The 22,446-nt window shown below is 43.5% G+C and overlaps 1 protein-coding gene across 6 annotated transcripts; it reads right to left on the bottom strand.

Moving 5' to 3' along the window:
• Positions 1 to 4,814: 4,814 nt before the first annotated feature.
• On the bottom strand, positions 4,815 to 21,184 carry LOC149355772 (uncharacterized). Of its 6 annotated transcripts, XR_016291577.1 has the most exons (6): positions 20,892 to 21,184; positions 19,911 to 19,992; positions 19,265 to 19,339; positions 14,893 to 15,023; positions 9,189 to 9,297; positions 4,815 to 5,314 (listed from the first exon to the last, which is right to left on the bottom strand). XR_016291577.1 is itself a non-coding variant. In XM_089584008.1 (5 exons), the coding sequence occupies exons 1-5, from the start codon at positions 20,905 to 20,907 to the stop codon at positions 9,245 to 9,247; spliced, it is 357 nt and encodes a 118-aa protein (XP_089440134.1). In that variant the 5' UTR covers positions 20,908 to 21,184; the 3' UTR covers positions 8,764 to 9,244. The 6 variants fall into 6 exon arrangements, 4 of the variants coding, with proteins under 4 accessions (XP_089440134.1, XP_089440135.1, XP_089440136.1 ...); XR_016291576.1 differs by lacking the exon at positions 20,892 to 21,184 and having other exon boundaries at positions 19,911 to 20,490; XM_089584008.1 differs by lacking the exon at positions 4,815 to 5,314 and having other exon boundaries at positions 8,764 to 9,297.
• Positions 21,185 to 22,446: the final 1,262 nt, after the last annotated feature.

Genomic DNA, 22,446 nt, shown 5'->3' with positions numbered 1-22,446 from the left:
AACCAGTATTCACTAATAGTTCAATCCTGTGGGATTGTAAAAAAGACCCACCTCCGGGTGACCTAGTTACTGCTCCTTCCCTCAAGCGGTGGGAGAGCGAGCTGGCTAGCTCTGAGCCCATAACACAAGTTCTCGCGGTGCAGTAGGCTCACGAAGTCGTCGAGGTCTGCGTACTCTCCAACACTTAGCGGGACCTCTTACAAGCTTTTTACAGCCAATAAAATGTTTTACAACCAATAGTATTTACTGCACCAAAAGCAAATGAAAAGAATAAAATGGCATTGGAATATAGTTGGAAATAATTAAGATTACAAAAACTGGCAAAAATTGAAAAAATGAATTTGGAATCAAATCGAAATAAATTGCAAGGAAATTGGGCTAGAATTGAAAAGAAATTGGAAGATGTTCGAATACAAATTGGAATATCTTCGAAAAAAATTCGAGTATCTTCGAAAAAAATTAGAATATCTTCAAAAGAAATGGGAATATCTTCGAAAATAAATTGGAATATCTTCGAAAAGAAATTGGAATATCTTCGAAAAGAAATTGGAATATCTTCGAAAAAAATTGGAATATCTTCGAAAAAAATTGGAATATCTTCGAAAAAAAATGGAATATCTTCGAAAAAAATTGGAATATCTTCGAAAAAAATTGGAATATCTTCGAAAAAAATTGGAATATCTTCGAAAAAAATTGGAATATCTTCGAAAAAAATTGGAATATCTTCGAAAAGAAATTGGAATATCTTCGAAAAGAAATTGGAATATCTTTGAAAAGAAATTGGAATACCTTCGAAAAGAAATTGAAATATCTTCGAAAAGAAATTGGAATATAATCGAAATCGAATTGGAATAAACGCTAAATAAAATTAGAATAGAACTGAAATGAAATCGGAACATAATGACAATGTACTTAGAATAGACTTACAATGTAGGTGTAATAGACGGAATAGAATAGCAAAGCTTTCGCATTACTCGCACGTAAGTTCCTCAATCCTTTCAGGCCCAGTGATTCCAATTGGAATCATCAAGCTTAGAGTTCATCAGTCTTGAACTGAGCAAAAAACTCCCACTGGTTTAGTAGCAGTTCTGAAATTTTCCAATTCATAAATATATGTCAACGACCTGACCGATATATGCTAGTAGGTAGGAAAGGGAAAGAGAAACTGCGTTCGCTTTGCCGTCGCCATCGGCCGACATCACTTCCTCCCTTGCACCAAGCACAAGAAAGAAAACAAATTTTATTTTTTTATAATCACGCAGGAGGGCGCAGTATTCTTCACGCTACTCCTTCAAAATAAATTATTTCGGGAAAAGATATTTGCAAGTGCTAAAATATTTCTCAAATGTCAATGAGTCCAAATGGAATCATAGGGACCTCAAAAGTTAAAGATGACAACAGTCTTCAGAGAGACCGTGCTTAGTCATTTCACTTCATTGTGGGACCCAAGAAGCCATGTGTGTCCAAGTGCCTCCAATTATCCCAAGCAACTCTACTGTATCGCATACGCACGGGCTCTGCTTGTACTCCTGCGTAGATGCATAAGACGGGTCTGGTGTAGCCTCCATCATGTTTAACGTGGGGTGTGTGCATGATATAGGACAGTACTTAATGAGCTGTACTCTTTACATTGCTGAAAAGAGCGCGTCATTCGGTTGTTTCAAGAAGGTAGGACTCCCTCACAGCTCCCTTCAGGACATTGTTTTCCAGCGCGGGAACCAAATCTGTAGAAAGGAGGCTCCATGTCTTCTCTTGAAGTACTTACTGGACACGGATCAAGCCTCCACGTGATGACAGCAGGAGTGACTATTTGTACTTGTGACTTTGCTGCCGCATTATATGATTTAGTTATTGTAGGTGCCGCTACGGTAGAGCAATTACTGGCAGAAACCACAAGGCAAATCCCACCTGTAGCTTACAGAAATTCAACTCAACTGGATCGAGGCCCTACTGTCAGTAGGCAGCGTGGTCGTTCTTGAGTTACCTGTGGCTTCTTGAGTCGTTCAATTATTGCTTCTCCGGAACTGTAAGTACAATAAACATTCTTTCCTACGAAAAAAATTTATGTTCAGTGCAAGCACGTTTCATGTTGAAAGGAAGACGTGTCGACAGGGGCCCGCCAAACTTGCGAGGTGTCAATTCACCCGATGAAGAAAAAAACATTGATCGCACGAACCCAACGAAAATATTACACGAAATCAGTAAAACCTCTATAAAATATCGCCCATGGTAGCCAACTGAACTGCAGGACGATATAAAAATTAGGTGTGGTGCTACTACGCTGGAGGCACAAAGATGGATAGCTTTCAACCTTCGAAACATCAGCCAACTCGCTGAACAAGTCGTGCTGGGAGCTCAAAAGAAGTGATAACAGCAAAATATTTTGCGGACGCAGCATACCACTAATGTTGAATAACGCACAATTCAAAAATATTAACCCCCATGGCAAGTAGCACCTTCACGGCACGAATGCTTCAAAAGCTTTTGCAGTAAACCATTCTTTGAGCATTTCACATTAAAAATTTTAATGCGGAGAGGTAGTATGCTGTAAATCTGCATACAGAGAGCGTGGTCGCCCAGCATCTTGTATTCTAGCTCTGAAAAGAACCAGTGCTTGCCTTAAGCCAACCCAAGCTTCCGCGCACTGACCAGCACTCAATTAAAAAGAAAGCGCGAGCTGTCTGTTACGTCATTCTCAAAAATTCTTGTTAAGAACAGTGGCACAAACCTACTTGAGCAAACACAAGCGACAAGTAAATTTTCAAAGAAATCATCAGGCTAAGCATTTTGCAACAAACTAAGTACCACTGATTCCATTTGGAATATGCTAAAAAAAAATGAGAAAGAACAGAGGGAACTTTGCTTATTACCTTTTTATTATCCTGCTCCTATGCTTGCTAGTCTCTGAAAATCAATTTTTCATATCGCAGTTTTAATTTAGGCCGGAAAAGGTTTAGTTCTCCCGGTAATTCTTTAATATCCAGCAATGTTCATAAACGAGCACTTTTTGAACTCTGGTGTTCACTTAGGCGTCTTACACTGAACATTAATGTGGGCTGTAATCTGATTTGATTTCAAATACTGCGGTTCGCACACTACATCATTCAACTCCCTGCCCGTTCGCACACAGCATGTGCGACAACATGAGCGCCAAAGAGAAACTACTTTTTTTGTGCAGCTCTGGCCTTGTTTCTACAATTAGTTTTTTTGTAGTGTGTGTGTCCTCCGTTCACCACTGCACACTACATACCAAATCATTTCAGAGCAAAAACAAACATTTACGTCCTTCCGTTTTCTACTTTTTTCATTTGTAGGGTATGGCGTGAATCTCGGAATGCTATGCTATATAGGTTCAACGTCCTAAAGTGTCATGGGTTATAATGTATGCCGTAGCGGAGGCCTCCGGACTAGTCTCCACCAACTGGGGATCTGGAACAAGCAGCGACATTGTACTACACGGGCGCCTTGAGTTTTGCCTTCATCGAAACGTGGCCGCCGCGGCCGGGGTTGAACCAGCGTTCCGGAAATTTGCAGTGGAATATAAGAAATGACTGGAAACTTTTTCCTGAAACAGCTGCTTGAACATGACGTACTTTTTCAGGCGTTTGAGCTCACCGAACATTTTTCTGCAACGTATGCGATGACGCTGCCGGTAGAGCCCGCCTCACTCCTCCTGTGCATCATTTTTGGCGCATGGCAATTTATTTCGTCCAAAGATTGCGGACACTGCGAGAACCAAGATACAGGCAGTGCGATTAAAACTAAACTTAATGAAAAACCAGCTCCCCTGCCGCTTTCATTACCTGACACATTACGTCCACTGGCCTCGCTATGTTTTTCTTAGCTGCGCATCCAGTCTACTAAACCAGTCGGGAACCAATTATCTGCTCGCATCACATATACTGCCGAAGTCATTGAGCTATTCTTGGTCGCAGCCTGGACAGTTAACATTATCTGATCTGTTCTGAAATCTAGATTGCTGTCTTTGTCAGCTAACGTTGCTCCCCCCGCTTTTCTTCCCTCAGATCGCTGCTTAGTCCATCATCATTTAAAGCCGAAAGTGGAAGCGTCCGCTTTCAACGTCGCTTGTATACACAGTTGAACAGTCAGAACATCACTTCGCAACCTGGGAAAGACTGTCCTCACCGGGGCCCCGCTTGCGGCTCCTGGAGCAGTGAGAAGACGACGACGTAGGAGTTCGCCCACTTAGAGAGCAGCGCAGCTGGTTGACGATATCGGTGATGTCTCCGGTGGTAGCTCCGCTGAACGTGCATAACCTCTGGAGGTCGTTTATGTAAGTTGTAGTGATGAGTCCGGAGCTCTGGAACTTCTTTGATGACACTGCCATGCTCTGCAAAACCTGAGGAAAAAAACGGAGGATTGCATGGCATAACATTCGAGTGTGCAGTGCAGGCAGCACTCGTCTACGCTCGAAGGTTAAGTGGTGCACACGAAAAGTGACGTCAGCATGCCGGCATAGAAGCGCGATTTTGTGAGCCTGCTTTCATTGTGGCTCTTGTTTACGATTGCAGTGCTTCTTATGGGTGGTTGGTTGGTTTGGTTTATTGCGTTAACGTCCCAAAGCAACTCAGGCTATGAAGGACGCCGTAGTGATGGGCTCCGGACATTACGACAATCAGGAGATCTTTAGCGTGCACTGATATCGCAGAGCACACGCGCCTCTAGAATTTCGCCTTCATTGAAATTCAGCTGCCACGGCTGGGGTCGAACCCGCGTCATTCGGGTCAGCAGAGGAACGCCATAACCACTGAGCCACCGCTGCGGGTCGCTCTTAATCCACACATACCCAGTCAAAACGCACTACAGGAATTTACGACAGAAAACTTCTGTAGTCTGTCGTATTTTGGGCATGTAGTATTTCTGTAGTCTGTCCTCTGTAGTCTGTAGTGTCGTACTTCTGTAGTCTGTCTTCTGTAGTGTAGTATTTCTGTAGTCTGTCTTCTGTAGTGTAGTATTTCTGTAGTCTTTCTGTAGTGTAGTATTTCTGTAGTCTGTCTTCTGTAGTGTAGTATTTCTGTAGTCTGTCTTCTGTAGTGACGTAATTCTGTAGTGTCGTATCTCTGTAGTCTGCCTTCTGTAGTGCATTTGTGTAGTGTGTTGTATTCCTGTAGTCATTACCAAGTACGCTTTATTTGTCAATTAATATGCAGCTACAGAGCAGCAGTCTGACTCTGAACATTCGATGCATTCCTGCAGTACAGCCAGGTATAAAAACACCTCACTTGGAGCAAATCGACTATTTATTTACATATATACAGAATTTTTCTTCAGCAGGTCTCTTGTTCAGACTGTCCTAGGTGAAGAAAAAGAACAGTGATATATATAGTATGCATACACAACAAATGCATGCAAATGTTACAAAAGTCATACAGTGGAATCTTGATTATGCATTCCCCTTTCATGCAACGATCCACATTTAAAATCAAATTGGCACGGGCCCGACGTAAACCCATAGGAATAATGCATTAAAGCCTCAATTATACAACTGAAGAATATGCACACGCCGCTTCATACGATGGCTGGCGGGAACCGTCCGGAATGGGAGAGACATTGGCATGCAGAGCACTTTACTGACAGAAGTGACGTCAACCAAGCTGTTTCCAGATAGAAATCAAGATGCAGACGTGCATGCAACGTGTGACCAAGTGCATCATGGCCTGTAATGACTGTTCTGCCAACGGCTCAGAATGAGTCCGTGCATGCAACCCGCATCTATCAGTGCGAGGCGGTCCGCCTGGCCCGTTTTTCCGCGCGCTTCACTTACGAAGACGTTGCGGGAATAAAAACTGCACGTTCATACCACCATAAAGTTATTGTAGAGGCGGTAAAAAGAGTAGACATTTCTGTGATCGCTGGTGGCTAGTTCAAAAGCGCTTCTCGCTACACCTTGAGTAAAGCACATGTTAGGCCTACAACACCAAGCAAGCGGTGTACTGTCAGCCGGCAGAACGCACATCACAGCAGAAATCATGCCAAAGGTGGACATTGCGCTTTCTTTTTTCCTTTAAGATACGAATTCTTAGTACAACATGAACTGGTGGGCGAGTTGGTCTGACATATCTTAGTGAAGCAGCGCAACAGCACAAGGCCAAGGGAAGAAGGGGACAAACAGCGCTGAACTGACAACAAATGTTTATTCCGGATGCTAACAGCATATATATACTCTTTTGCACCTTAGAAAAAACAAAGAAACAGAGAGCAGCAGAAAGTATCAATCCCAGTCATTGTGCGCATGCAGCTGTATCGCGTGTACATCGATCATTTGAAATCAGGAAGTTGTGCTCTTTCACCGAGATGGCAACGGAAGGAGTGCTGATACAATTCACACCCAGCTTCATGATCTCAGATGCCTCAATAATCTCTCGTGTAAGCTTATCCTTGTGTTTGGTAACAACTTGGCTGTTTTTGAATTCTGGGTAACATGAACAGTCACGACAGTGAGTACCTATGTGGCGGGCCGCGTTCTTGACATTGTTTGCGTGCTCTTTAAGTCTCTCATTAAGACACCGGCCAGTTTGGCCGATGTATGACCCACCACACTTCAACGGGACTGAGTACACCACGTTGTCTTGGCATGGCACATAATTCACCCTGGGTTTTTCTTGCAATTATGACCAGATTCCGATCCTTTATCCGGGCGATTAACTCTCGCACACAAGCCACTCAGTCTGACAGGAGCCGAAAAAACATCTACTCCTGCCTTTTTGCCTATTCTCTTCAAATTGTGGGACACAACATGAACATAAGGTATTACTGCCAGATTTTTTTGCTTGGAATGGGGGACAGCTTTGCACTCCTTCAGCTTTTTCAATATCCCTTCTGCTACTGATGCCAGAATATGAAGGGGGTATTTTGCGTCTGTTAGCCTCTCGACCTGATCGGAGAAACTAAATTCAAACTTGTGTGGGCAGGATTTTTGCATGGCATTTTGAAAGCATGACGCCACAATGCCTCTTTTAACAAGCTTCGAATGGGCTGAGCTGTTGGAAGTAAGGGCTTTTTACCCCTAGGATCAAATGCCCAGCATACATGGAAATCAGTAAAATATAAGGTCAGATCAAGGAACTTAATGCGATCATTCACAGCCACTTCATGCGTAATTTCCAGCAGCGAAAGCACTTCACAGAATATCGCGCACAGGTCATTCACTTCCGCAGCGAAGCTAGCCGGGTCACAATCTAGTAAAATTAGGTAATCATCTACATATCGGAACACTCTTGCAACTGTTGAGCTCATGAGTGATTGTTCGAGTGCCCTGTCAAGCTTAGCAAGGAACATGTCACTTAGCAATGGAGCGATGCAAGATCCTATGCAGATCCCATTCTTTTGAATAAAAACAGTTCAAAAGAATGGGATCTGCATAGGATCTTGCATCGCTCCATTGCTAAGTGACATGTTCCTTGCTAAGCTTGACAGGGCACTCGAACAATCACTCATGAGCTCAACAGTTGCAAGAGTGTTCCGATATGTAGATGATTACCTAATTTTACTAGATTGTGACCCGGCTAGCTTCGCTGCGGAAGTGAATGACCTGTGCGCGATATTCTGTGAAGTGCTTTCGCCGCTGGAAATTACGCATGAAGTGGCTGTGAATGATCGCATTAAGTTCCTTGATCTGACCTTATATTTTACTGATTTCCATGTATGCTAGGCATTTGATCCTAGGGGTAAAAAGCCCTTACTTCCATACAGCTCAGCCCATTCGAAGCTTGTTAAAAGAGGCATTGTGGCGTCATGCTTTCAAAATGCCATGCAAAAATCCTGCCCACACAAGTTTGAATTTAGTTTCTCCAATCAGGTTGATAGGCTAACAGACGCAAAATACCCCCTTCATATTCTGGCATCAGTAGCAGAAGGGATATTGAAAAAGCTGGAGGAGGGCAAAGCTGTCCCCCATTCCAAGCAAAAAAATCTGGCAGTAATACCTTATGTTCATGTTGTGTCCCACAATTTGAAGAGAATAGGCAAAAAGGCTGGAGTAGATGTTTTTTCGGCTCCTGTCAGACTGAGTGGCTTGTGTGCGAGAGTTAATCGCCCGGATAAAAGATCAGAATCTGGTCATAATTGCAAGAAAAACCACAGGATGAAGTATGTGCCATGCCAAGACAACGTGGTGTACTCAGTCCCGTTGAAGTGTGGTGGGTCATACATCGGCCAAACTGGCCGGTGTCTTAATGAAAGACTTAAAGAGCACGCAAACAATGTCAAGAACGCGGCCCGCCACATAGGTACTCACTGTCGTGACTGTTCATGTTACCCAGAATTCAAAAACAGCCAAGTTGTTACCAAACACAAGGATAAGCTTACACGAGAGATTATTGAGGCATCTGAGATCATGAAGCTGGGTGCGAATTGTATCAGCACTCCTTCCGTTACCATCTCGGTGAAAGAGCACAACTTCCTTATTTCAAATGATCGATGTACACGCGATACAGCTGCATGCGCATAATGACTGGGATTGATACTTTCTGCTGCTCTCTGTTTCTTTGTTTTTTCTAAGGTGCAAAAGAGTATATATATGCTGTTAGCATCCGGAATAAACATTTGTTGTCAGTTCAGCGCTGTTTTTGTCCCCTTCTTCCCTTGGCCTTGTGCTGTTGCGCTGCTTCACTAAGAGATTCTTAGTACAGATACTGCTACCTGCTTCTGCGTAGTGACAGCGGTTTTAGAGAAAGTTTGAACAGAAAGACATGTCGCTGGCATGGCCGTATACTGTGCACTGCACATCTCCGAAGTGTTGTAGTAGTCATATTCCTGGCGCGTCGTTCATATTTTTTCGAGATTCATCCGACATCTACTTAATGTGCAGGAACAGAGCGCTCGCCTGCCTTGTCTAAAGCCGCCTCTTCCACGCTGAAAAGCCTGGCTGCGTGCGGTCTCAGAACAGTCTGCTAATGTGGTCCATAAGTGCTGTTAACAGTCTGGTTCATAAATATAATCTTCTGTGCGTCATCTCAGTAGCAGACTATCCTTAAGCAGAACTTGGGTAAAGCAGTATCTCACTATAGTAGGCAAATTCCAGTGCGATTTGCAGGTTAATCCAGTGCCTAAGTGTACCATACAGACAGTTAGGAAATACAGTCAAGTTACGAGTTTTGTAAGCACATGAGCTTACCCAATCTATTCATGCATATAACAAGAGACTATTGGCTTGAACAGATATTTACCGCCGCAGGCCACAGCACTTCTGTGCCAGGTAGCGCGTCACCTTCTTGTGGTACTTTTAGAGATCCTCAGCCGAGCAACCCTTCAGCTTCAAATAGTGCCAGAAGGAATCTGCACAGATGGGGTAATAAGTAATGTTAGTGTGGTTGAATATAAAAAATGAGCAGATCGAATAATGAGCATTAATACACCTAACATAGGTTGTCAGTTCGAATCCGTGCTGCAAGAAAGGCTTTAACTTAACTAGTAAGTTTATGCTGCACGACAGGCTGAATCGTATGACACCATCTGGTACATTCATGCCAAACGGTTCACCCACTAATTTTACAGGAATGTCGTTACTAAGCAGCCAGACTTTAATGCCTGCCAGACAGATATACATATACTGATCGATATAGTTTAGTTTCGAGCTGTGGTGCTCGAGCATCACACTGCCACCTGCTAATATTTTATTCCATTATCTAACCACCTCGGCTCCCATGGCAACTACTGGGATACACTGCTGCATTGGAGGCTGCCAACTTGGGTTCTATCCGTGGAATCAGCACAACTCAGGCTCAAAACGCAACCAGGCTGAGAACGCAACGCAATGCTCTAAAATTACTACCTCGGGCTAATAGCTCTGGGAGCAAAGCTTCACACACTGGTGCATAATATTATACTTCAGATACACCCAGCAAAGCAGTAGAGAGAAAAGCCCTTTGATGAATAACAAAATTTAGCTGGAGTTTAAAAACCCACTTGCACTCTGCGTAGGTTTGGGACTTGGGGGAAAAAGAGAGGTGCAGGAAATTGCAAAGGTTTTCAAGCAATTTCAAAAAAATTTCAAAAATTATACAGCCCCTGAATTAGGGATGGCATACATCAAAGTGGTGACAAATGGAGTGACAAAGTTCCTTACACAGTGTGTGCACTGATGAGGAATGAGGAGGATTTGGTGTTTAACTGGAAGATTAACAGCAAATAAAGTTTATTGCGCATATCTGCTGCCTATGAAAGGCTAACCGCCGAATTCAGAAGTGCGCCTCAACTCGATACTCCGTCTCCACTCTGTGGAGTGGAGAAAACAACTGCTCTTCCATTTGATGGGCAGTTAGGATTGAAGAATGCCACTCGGCATTTCTTCAGACAAGGAGCTGCTCTAGAGACCTTCTTTCAACTGCCGTCCCTTGAGGAAGCATGAAAGGCAAATGATGATGAGAATAAGGCGAAAAATTGCCTTTGGCTACAAAAAAGCATGGCATGGCTATTAAGTGTCTGTTTTATCACGCTGCACCACCTTAAGAACACAAAGAACCTCACCGTTTATTAGCCTAGTAAAACATCTTTTGCAAGCTGCCTGACGAAAGCAACAGAGAAAAACTACCGGAAACGCTTGCACATCTGGCAACCTTTGCCACCAATGATGTAGCGTCTATGTAGGCATTTACGAATGGTGTAAAAACTGCCGTTCGTCAACTTGTGGGAGGTTTCGCTGGCCTGCAGAGGCCAGCGGCGAAGCTGAGAAGTACCAAAATGGGTTTGGATTTATGGGGTTTAATGTCCCAAGTGACTCAGGCTATGAGGGAGGCCATAGTGAAGGGCTCTGATAATTTCATCCACATGGGGTTCTTTCACGTGCACTGATATCGCACAGTACACAAGCTTCCAGCATTTTGTCTCCATCAGAATGCGACTGCCGCGGCCAGGATCGATCCTGTGTCTTTGAAGTCAACAGCTGAGCACCGCAACCCCTGAGACTGCTTCATCATCAAATTATGCATTACATAAATGACACTGCATCACAGAAAAGGACTAACAGTCATGGCCAAACTGTAGTTACAGCCAAAAGTTGGCACCGTGAACCTGCTCCCCACATCCAAAAGCTTAGACAGCTTCAGCCAACACACAGGAATCAGATTGTCTCCCAAACCCCATGACACTGCCTCCCAAAGAAGGTGGCAGCCAATAAGTGGGCAACAAAAAAGTAAACTGTGGGTAAAAACTTGAACGTCTTGCATCACGCTACAAGGTGATGTGAAATTTGAGGAAAGGCCCCAAGAAGCACATAATTTTTAGATTTTCAGAGCACTCTTAGCCCTTTAAATGCCAAATGTTTTCCTAAAAACATGCCAGAAATTTTAAGCAATCAATTTTTTTGTGTACATTATTCTTGAAGCCACTTCATTGCATACACATGGGTAGCTGAAGAGCAGTCAGCTCAATGCACCGATTGTGGTTGACAGCACTCAGACATACAGACAAGGGACAGAAACAAAAAAGATGATGGCACAGGCACTGAACTTAAAACTTTTCCCAGAACTGCCGACATACTGCATAAATACCCACACCACAGGCACCAATACGCAGCGATTTATGCACTCGTGGTAACAAGAAGTGGTATGAGAAGTAGTGGAAAAACAACAAAAGCTAGAAGCAAAAACCAGAGGACACAGCACAGGATAAAACCAGAACAAGGTGAGAGAAAAATTTATAAGCAAGTCATTTTTAAAAGACTGCCAACAGTGGATAGGTTTGACCGAAAGAATATTTAAGAACTGGTCTGATAAAATGGAACTAAAAAACCTTAATACACAAACACAGACCAAGCGCAGTGAAAAAAAAATGAAGGAGAAATGGCAAGAAAAAACACGCAATAGAAGCAAAATGGCGATTGGGTAAGCAAACGAGAATTAAGCAACAAGCGAAGGTGAAGTGTGCTAAAAATTAAAAGGATAAAAGGGGAATAAAAACGCGCATGAGCCACAAAGGTGAAGCCAACAATTAAGATGGTTAAAAGTGGAAGATGACGTACAGTGAAGCCGAGAGATAAAATATAAAAAAGTGAAATTCAATAACCAGTATGAAGGCAAAAATCAAGGAAAAACACCAAAAGAGGGAAGTTGGCAGAAGAGGCAAGGCATGTAACACACATGTAGAACCAGGGCTAGATCAAGTACGTCCACAAAGAAAGGCAATCCTCCGAGTAAAACCAAGCGTGTTCTTTACATTCACCCCGGAGCCTGAAAATCTCTGCGGCTTCCACCATTGCATTGCGTCAGCTTATTACGGGGCTCTATTAACACAGTGGCTTTCTCGAACTTTGGGCAGCATGGCTTTTTTGCGTCCCATTATCAGCAGTGGACTTGCAGGTACCTAAGAGATGTACCCGATAAATCAGTGTAATGCTCTCTTAGCCTTCCATTGATGCCAATGTATACCTTGCAGCAAGAAAAAGGGATTGAGAAAGCACTTCTTGTGCATGCCACTAAGGGTTTCTGTGCAATGCAGTGCAGCCTGTTTCTTTTTTATTTTTCATTGACGATCCTAGAGAGGTGTGATAGGTGATGGGGGGGGGGGCGGCAGCAAAAAAAGCATCTACTCTATCTCTCGAATTTTCTAAAGGTAAATTTCACAGAACCTTAAGAAAATCGGAGAGAAAGCAGGAGTACACATTGCCTTTTCTGACCCCCTAGCACCTATTGCAGTTGCGGAATCCTAAATGAAAAAAAAAAGACGCTGCACCACGCAGCACAGAAAACCCTTAGCGCCATGCGCGGAGGGCATTTAATCAATCCTTTTTTCTTGCGGCAAGGTATACATTGGCATCAATGAAAGGATAAGGGAGCATAAGATTGATTTATCGGGTACATTTCTCGGGAATCTGCCAGTCGGAAAGAGCAAAACCACAAAACTATCACACAGAGGCAGGTGACAACACAAGGCCGTACTGACAACTGAAAATTTATTGAACAGCAGTGCTTATATAGACAAGTCACGTGTGTAATCTGCAAACAATCGTAAAGAGGCAAAAAAATTCAATGGCAACCATAGAGCTGAGCAAATATGACAATCACCTGCTCAAAAATGAAACAAAAACAACCGGGGGAAACACAGACAGAAACGCTAATTTTCCTGAAAAATGAACACAGTAGGCGTGCTGACACACTTATCTGGCTCTGACCTCAAGATGGCAACAGCCTCGACAATTTCTCTTTCCAACTGCTTCTTTCTTCATCCAATAATCTGTGTGCAGTTCAGTTTGGGATAGCAGTCTACAATGAGACAGTGAGTGGGACGGCAAATGCCTCCGGGTCTACTCAAGGAACACGCATACTCTTGCAAACAAATGTGTAAACATCTGCCACTTTGGACGATATAAAACTGGCCACAGCTGAGGGGAATCTCGTACAACATGCCCGTTGGCGGTACTTTTTGAATGCCTCATGCCATGTGCAACGGGGGTGGTGTACACGATTCCTCTCGGCTGTGGTCGATTTTATACCGGCCAAATTGGTAGATGGTGAAACACTCCCTTGCAAGAGTATTAGCATTCCTTGGGTAGGCCCGGACGACCTTGCCTGCCTGTCCACTGTCCCAGTTGTAAAGACTGTTAACCTAAACTGAACTGCACATTATTATTGGATGAATAAAGGGCCAGTTGGAAAGAAATTCTCAAGGCTGTTGCCATCCTGAGGTCGAAGCCAGATAGGTGGGATAGCACGCCTTCTGTGTCCATTTTTCAGAAAGAATTGGAATTAGTTTCCCTCCCTAGGTTGTTTTTGCAATGATTGTTTGCAGATTACATGCGCAACTGATCCATATGAGCACTCATTTCTTCAATAAATGTTCAGTTGTCGTACCGCCTTGTGTTTTGCCTGCCTTTGTCCCATTCTGTTTTGCGGTTTTTCTAACGATTTCCAACCAACTGGCCTACAAGCACGTCCTAAATCTGCAAGTCCATTGCCAAAACTGTGACCGAAAAAAGCCATGCCACCCATGTTCGAAAAAGTGCCATTGTGTTAAAAAAGCACCAGAATAAGCCGACATGACGAACTGGTGGGAGCCGCCGGGATTTTGAGGCTCGAGGATTAATGGACAAGAACACCCTCAGAAAAAAAGATTGCCTTTCTTCAGGATGTTTGACCTAGCCCTGGTTTAAAAACATCTTGCATGCCTTGACTTTTCTGCCAACTCCTCTATTTTCGCGTTTTTGTTTGCTTTTATCTTTAATACTAATTGAATTTCATATTTTGATATTTTATCTCTCTCGTTTTTACAGTAGCTCATCTTCCTCCTGTAGCCATGTTAATTCTTGGCTTCACCTTTGTTGCTCATGTGCATTTATTCGCCCTTTATTCTTTCAGTTTTTTAGCTCACTTCACCTTTGTAGACCAATTCTTGTTTGCTTGCCCAATCACCATTTTCTTTTCACGGCATGTTTTTTCTTGCCATTTTACTTTTATTTCACTGCCCTTGATCTGTGTTTGCGTGTAGTGTTTTAGTTCCGTGTTATCAGACCAGTACTTGAAAATTTTGGTCAAACCGTTCCACTGTTTCACGTGCTGGTGGTCTTAAAAATGACTTGCTTAAAACTATTCCTTTAACCTTGTTATGGTTTCATCCTTCCCTGCTCTATAGTCTTGGTTTCTGTTTCTAGTTTGTGTTGTTTTCCCACTATTGGCCATATCACTTATTGTTGCCACGAGTGCATAAAATTGCCACCTGTTGGCGCCTGTGTTTTGGTTATATATGCAGTGTTTCGGTGATTCTGGAATAAATCTGTAGTCAGCACCTGTGCCCTCATATTTTTTCTTTCTGACCCCAGTCTGTGTTTCTAAGCTCTGTCAACCACAAAGGATCAGACCAACTAGACCGACAGCTTGTCCTATTCAAGCTCAATGCGTACTTTTCAAAGAAATACTATGGCGAAAACACTGTACTTACAGTAAAGCCTGCTTGACTGAGCGAATACCACTGGCAATTCGCAAATTCCCAGCCTGCTCCTGATTGCTGGCTCAAGCCGCACGCAACTTTGTGGCTTGCACGACTTCCACGCAACTCTTGGTCCCTTGAAACTGAAACATAGAGGGATGAGTGAGAGATATCAGATTTGATATGCTTGTATTGCTGCAATGACTAAGAAAAAACGATATTTTCCATAAGAACAATTATTATTTCACACTAGCTTCGCAGAGTAAACCTCGTTTATCACGACCTCGTTAACACTGACATACTGCACAGTCCCAGCCTGACTGCATCTACTTCTATGGTGTCATATGCTTGTTAGCTATGAGCCCTTGGCCTTGCACCGGTTAATACAGACAACCACGGAATGGGCAATCAGCTTCGACCTTTTGAGTCATAGATACAAGCTCAGTGGTCCCAGGGGTTCTAGAAATATTGGCAGGGCGACACAGTAACAAGCATTCCGCACCACTTGCTCTCGCTTCATTGCAAAAAAACTCTCACAGCAGACCTGTCCTCCATTTTGCAGTGTGAAAATAATCAAATTCAAAGCATGCACACAAAATGTGGACCTCTCTTCGAACAGAGCTTCAGAAATACGGGTATAATTATTGTAATTAAACCTACCTGCAGTTTTCAATTTATCCTAAAATTTTATGCAACTCGACAAGCAATAAGCATTAAAAAGGAATTAAAATAGCCAGCACTGTTTAAACAATATAGATATGAAGAAATACGAGACGTATCCACTACTCTCCAGTGGTTCTTTAGCTTCATGCATTATCAATCTACACTTTCTTACAGGCACATTTGCACGCGAAACTTGGGTTTAACCCAATCTTGATGAATCTTTCTGGAATGCAACAATCAGGAGAAACCAGTTTTACTCAAAAACAAAGGGCCCTATACAATGCATCACAAGGCCGGCTAGGCGCACTCAAGACTACAGCCCCTTCTACAAGTCTCCAATTTGCCTGTCCTCTACAAGTTGCAGGATCCCTGTCCACTGCTTGTCGAATATCGCTATCCCGCCTTGCTAGTTCTCCCACTGCCCTTCTCAAACTCTTGGAATTCTGTTGCTCTAGCAGATCATCAGCTATTGTATTATTTATTGTTTTAGCACTACACACTCCATGCCAACAATGCTGGATAATGTACTTTAAATAGGTTTGTAGAGCGTGCAAGTGGCTTGCAGCTTGACGAATAGGTGAGAAAAAAACGCGGAGCCTGACAAATAGGTGTGAAAAAAACGTGGGTTATTTGGAAGAAATGGGCTTGGGCAGGAGATGTAATGCAAAGGCAAGATAACCAGTGGTCCTTAAGAGTGATAGGGTGGATTCCAAGAGAAGGCAAACGTAGCAGGGGGCAGCAGAAAGTTAGGCGGGCGGATGAGATTAAGAAGTTTGTGGGGATACGGTGGCCACAACTGGCGAAGGACAGGGTTAATTGGAGAGACATGGGAGAGGCCTCTGCCCTGCATTGGGTGTTAGACTGATGATGATGACAACCTGGTGAATTTGCCTCGCAACAACCGCTGCAGCCTGATATTTTGTAGAGCAGCACAATGGCCTTCATTTTTTGAGTGGTGAAGTATTCAGCATTTTGTTTCAACCATGAGTGTAAAGGGAAGACATTTTATGTTGCACAAAATGAAGGAATTACATGCATACTGGGCTTTGGAAGAATGCCCTGTGGACATTACAAAACACTGCCATCCTTGCTTTATCTCTGCCAGGTAACAAAATTTATTATTCTCCAAATACTTTGGACAAAGACAAGCTGCCGTGCACTCATTCGAGCTCAGTGGACTTTCCCTCCAACCAATCTTCAGTAAATAATATCAGGATTAGGCAAAAGTAACTGTAGTGTATTTCAGTGAGTCAGTGCCTTTTACAGAAAGTTTTGGAAACAGAAAAGTTTATGAGCTTTGTGAGCACATGATTGCACAATCTATTTACATAGTCAAATGGGAAATTTGCCTTCCTATTCAATTTATGCACATTCAAACGATATTTACCGCTGTAGGCCACATCAGTTCTGTACCAGGTAGCACATGCCAAAAAAAGCCTTGATAGCGTAATAAGTAATGTGTGGTTGACTATAGAACTTAAAATCTAGGCCATATCTCTTGGATCTAATCTTGACATATTTCTGCATAATACTATACTGCAGATACAAAAAGCAAAGCAATAGAGAGAGACAGAGAAACTTTGCTAATGAAATGAACAAAATATTTACTTAAAATCACTGACCTGTTACTCAGCATGAGGGAGGAAATAAGAGGGAAAGACGAAGGAAAACAGGTGCAGAAAATTGTTAATGTTTAGAAAATAATAAATTTAAACAATTTTTGGAAATGACGTATCCATTACTTTACTTGGTTTTAAAGGGTTTAATGCCACAAAGCGGCGCAGGCTATACAGGGCGCTATTGTAGAGGACTGGAAAATTCTTTAGGTGTGCTGACATCACACGGTACCTGGGCCTCAAGCATTTCGTCTCCATTGAAATGAGACTAGTACAGCTGGAATCAAAACTGGCTGGAATCGAACCTGCCTCTTCCGGGTCAGCAGCCAAGCACAATAACCACTCAGCCACCATGACGGCTCCCATTTGGGGTGACATGCATCAATGTGGTGACTGACGGGGCTGACAAAGTTCACTTCAGAGAGGGTGTGCATTGATGAGGTTATATAGTTCAATTCTCCCTGTGCCACATAATTATACAGGTAAAAATTTATTATGAGCATATGCTGCCTATGGCAGGCCAAGAGATGTAAGACACAAAGCATATGTCCATAAAATGAAAGCAAGAAGAGCACAATTTCCTGCTGTGAGTAACCGCTCCACTATCCAAAAGGATAGCCAGCTTCTTTAAAAAATGTATGTCCTGCCTATGTCTATTTATGATTCCCGCTCAGATTTTAATTCGCATTTATTTCCAACCAACTCAGTTCTCTCCCAATCTCTTATAATTAACCCTATGATTTTCCTGAGTGGTTCACCGCACTGTTCTCAATTTTAAGCCCTTTGTAAAGTACCCCACTTTTCCCGACAGCTTAGCAAAGGCAAAGCAGTTTAAAATTTCTTTTTGAGCATACTGCAAGGTGCTGCTCGTAACTTCTGAGTGCATGCCTAAGGCAATAAACCCCTTTCTTATTCTCCCAACCATTTCTTTCAAATGCTCTATATCTGTGCATGACCTGGCCGAGGTGTATTCTGTTTCGACTTCCAGTACCTTACTGCATTTCATAAAAAGGCCTCTTTCCTGATTATTAAGTATTGATTTAACTCTCATTTTCACACTGAGTATTGATGTCCTCAATCATTTGCAAGAATTCATCACTTATACTACAACTCACCATTAATACTACAATAAGATGAAATCAAATATAACTGAGCGGTTCTCCATGAGTCTTCGCATTTCCTGAACCAACCTGCTGCTATGCAGAGAGGGTCACCTCGTCTAGCATCATCACATCTTGTTCAGGGTATGTGGGTTGTGCAAAGTAAACAACCGTTGATTTCAGGTCACTGCAGTCGAAACTACAAAGTAGCTGGTGCAATGAAATGTTAGTTCTAAGAAGGTCTGCTCGTTTTTTTTTTATGCGGGCCCAAGTGAACACAGGCTAAACTGCATGCTGTTTGATGTCAGTGCAGGATAAAGATCCCCAGGTGGCCAAAATTATTCTGCAGCCCTCTGCTACGGCACCTCTTTTCTTCTTTAACTCCCTCCTTTATCCCTTCCCTTGCATCATTGTTCAGGTGCCTATCAAGATGTGAGACAGTTACTCTGTCACTTCCTTGGCTCAAAAACCAATTTTAAATTTTTCAAGCATACTTTCAAGAACGTAGAGGTACAAACTGTACAGTATAACCACATGCCACAGCAATAAACCAGCAATACATCTGCGCTGACAGGAGCTTGCCAAGTACGCTGCAAGGATGCTATGCCACGCAAGATTTGGTGTCATCATACAATGTTACTTTACTGACTGACATTTCAGTGTACAAGCAAGAAATACCATTAAAGTATTATTGTACAGCACAACGTTTTTAAAAGATAAACAAACATTTTGACCCTTTTAGAGGACACACATGCATAAAAGGCAACAGGTGTGGAATAGTCACTGCACCTGAAGCAGGCTCAACTTTATAATAACAGCGCAGTGTCAAGAGCTACATGAGCGGCTATATTTCGTACAAATTTGCAGTTCATGTAATAAGCTGAGGTACTGCTGTAAAGTGCATGTAGAGTTCTGCATGCATTTTTAAACACAGCAGTGAGCCTATGTTGAAAATATTTTTCAAAACAGGCAGGTAAGGTATGCGTAACTGAAAAAGATAATTACCATGAATGGCTTGGAGGGATGGCACAGCTGAAGGCAGGAAGCACGCATGGCCCAGCAGATGCTGGCAGCTGGCAACTGCAGGTAAATACGTCCCGACCAACAGCTATCAGTGCCAGTGACAATGTCATGAATGACAACAAAACAAACTGTCGACTGCTTCAGAAACTAAAATGAGGTATTAATATAGGAACACAAAAAGCAATGAGGTGGCCCATGACAAAATAAATAAGGAGATTGTATGTGAAACACCCATACACATTCTTTGAGTACATTTACATGACTGTCACAACCACATTGAAAGATGAGCTGGCTGGAATACCGCTTTATTCTTATGCATGATGAAAAGAGCCCAACTATTCGAATATAGCATGCGCAGGCTTTAGTTAATTACTATTAGGGTGCCTTGCACTAGCGTCTAATGTATTCTTAAATTGAACATAGCACCCAGTCGACCAGTTTACCTTGCATAAATGAGAAGAGAAAATGCAAAAGACATGCATTCAATACCAAGGAGCCCGATATCTCACGTCACAACTGAGCATGATACGAAAATTAGTAGTGCATTTAACAAATTGCACACAAATAAAAACAGCAAAACATTTGTCGAGTGGTAATGCAAGTAGGGGCAAAAGCAAAAAAAAAATACCGAAGAACACTGGTGAGTGAGGTGCAGGGAGGTCTGTGGGTAGGGTTCCGTGCCTGGGAACAGTTCCGAGCGCGGAGAACTGCTGCCGGCAGTCAACCAAGAATAAATAAGAGAAAGTGAAAATGAATAACAAACCATCACCAATTGCGAACGACCTGAAAGCGGGCCGCATAAGCGAGGCATACAGCAAAAAGCTTGAAATCCCAAATAAGTGTGCAGTTGCATCCCCAACAGTTCAGTGCCCTGAAGCAGAGGAAGCATGGACGCCTACAGTTCAGGGAAGACACAAGAACGACCTAACTGACATAATATTGCCAAATTCTGTTCCAATGGGGAAGCACAGATAAAAAGTTTACAAATGACTAGTACATATGCGCCAGCCTTCCACATGCGATCACTGTCTTCAAAATAATTTGCATGACGAATATTAAGAAGTAAGCACTGATCCGATGAACACCAACACCGAGCAAAACCATCCGTCGTCTGTTCGCAGTTCGCCTAGCGCGAGTGCTTCATCGCGCAGCACTGCCGCTCATAATAATCTTCTAAATAGCACAAATCCATCCGATGGGTACCAGCCGCGAGCAAATTCACCCGTTGTCAGTTCCCTCGCCTGTTGTCAGCTGTCCACGCAAAAGCGCTCTCACCCGCGGCACTGATCGTCGTCTTCTACGCAGTACAAATCCATGCCAGTTGAATGTAGTAAACATTCTCTGTAGTTTTTCGCAGCGCTACCAAGCGACCGCATAACTCTGTTGTGATCTCTGGTGGCATTTTTATTTACCACGGCACCTGAGTACTAAACGCAGACAGACTATGAAGCAGCACTTGTCACGCAGGCTATACGCCCGTTCTTTTCTGGCAACGCATTATAGCTGAGGCAACCGCACGTAGAGTGCCTCCACTGCCATCCCTATATAGCCGCACACTAATAACGCGTGTGAATACAGATCAGAATAGAGAAGCGTTGACGGGACTCACCGATCATGCAGCTCATCCAGGCTTAGTAAAACCGCGCCGTCGTCTTCATTGCCTTTCCAGATGACAAGACGTCGTAGCGCTGCCTTTCTTCATGGCTTTGCCCGTCCAAACTCACCGATGTTGACTGGGCGTAATACTCGTCGTTGGCTTCCAAAACACACTTCTGTTCTTCACACATGTCCGCCGCACAAGCACTCAAACAATGTCATGAAAAGCCAAATAACACAAAACGTGCAGCAACGCACACACTGACATGGCGCCGGCGGAAGCGGCTTTGCCCTTGTTTTTGCGTCGTTGAAAAACTGCAACTCAAATGCGCTTTTTTACTACTAATATTTATTTTCTGTTTAGAACAAAAATATCTCAGTTTTTTTAAATTTATTTTTTGTTTAAGTGCGAACACTAAAGCGCTTTTAAATACTTTTGTAGAAGCTGCGATCCTGTGATCCCATCACCCAGGGTGCCCCGGATGTCCTAGCAGACGACGGAGCAGACGACGGAGCAGACGACGGCGCAGACGACGCTGTTGACGGAATGAAATTTCGTTTGCTGCCAGCTAAAATCTCTTAATTGCGAAAAAACGGGCAAAGAAATGCACCGTACCTCAAGCTGGTGCATATCAACGATATGTTGGACGTGAGCGGTAGGACTGAGAGCAGCTGCGATGCATTACTTTGACTGACGCGGGCATGCTCGACGGCGATTTACATGAAACTGAGAGCTTAACTGTGACCCGTACAAGCGGGTAACTTTGATATCAACTGCTTTGCGAAACTACGCCGATAGTTGCGTCACACTTTAGCTGATATGCAACAGCGGCTCGCACTCGCCGCATCTTGTTCGCGTGTACTTTCACAATTGAGCAAGAGCCCACATGGAAGCCGATAGAAGCAACTGTGTTTTCGAGTTCAGATTGTTCCGCGAAATACGAGCAGCTTGTTTTAGCACGCACTCGAATTGTAGTTCTCAGCCAGTGCGTCACGAGCGGTGACAATGGCTTCGATGACGAGCGTAAGAATCACCTTAAGGTGGCCGCAACGAAGCCGGCATCCCAAGCGTATATGTGCGCTAAAAGTTGTTTACCTGTGCTGCACACGTGGGCTCAGTAGCAGTCCAGCCGCTAGCTGCTCAGTTTTCCAGCCTTGCGAGCCCAAGTCGCTAGCTGCTGAGCATTGAGGGAGCCGAGCTTTCAGAAATGACACTGCCCGCGAGCGCGCCGAGCGACAAGTTTGCACTGCTCCCTGGATGTCGTATTCGTCGCTAAGCCTGGCAGGTTTCATATCGATGCCAGAGCTGAGAGAGCTTTCGAACTGGCTAGCGCTGAGGTGCTACTCTCTTCACTGTACGTTGTACTGCGAACCATGTGTCGTAGTTAAATAAAGATATGCGCAGTTTCCGCGCTAACGGTGACGTCGAGGACGAGCTTAATAAACGCCGTAAGGCAGCAGATATTCGATGCATGTATGTGTGCTAAATTTGTTCACCTATGCTGCAAACGTGAGAATAAAGTCTCGCTCAGTCGCAGGACAGACGCTCGCTGCTCGATTTTCCAGCC

This window comes from Amblyomma mixtum, chromosome 3, assembly GCF_055824585.1.
Source record: "Amblyomma mixtum isolate Tamu chromosome 3, ASM5582458v1, whole genome shotgun sequence".
Taxonomy (NCBI): domain Eukaryota; kingdom Metazoa; phylum Arthropoda; class Arachnida; order Ixodida; family Ixodidae; genus Amblyomma; species Amblyomma mixtum.
Note: the sequence above shows the minus strand (reverse complement) of the source record. Positions and strands in the feature narration are given on the sequence as shown.

Coding starts and splice junctions, on each gene's coding strand:
- LOC149355772 (XM_089584007.1), bottom strand. CDS start 20,082: ATGCGGCCCGCTTTCAGGTCGTTCGCAATTGGTGATGGTTTGTTATTC. Junction 19,340..19,910: donor TCACTCACCAGTGTTCTTCG/GTATTTTTTTTT, acceptor ATTTACCTGCAG/TTGCCAGCTGCCAGCATCTG. Junction 9,298..14,892: donor TCAGTCAAGCAGGCTTTACT/GTAAGTACAGTG, acceptor CCATCTGTGCAG/ATTCCTTCTGGCACTATTTG.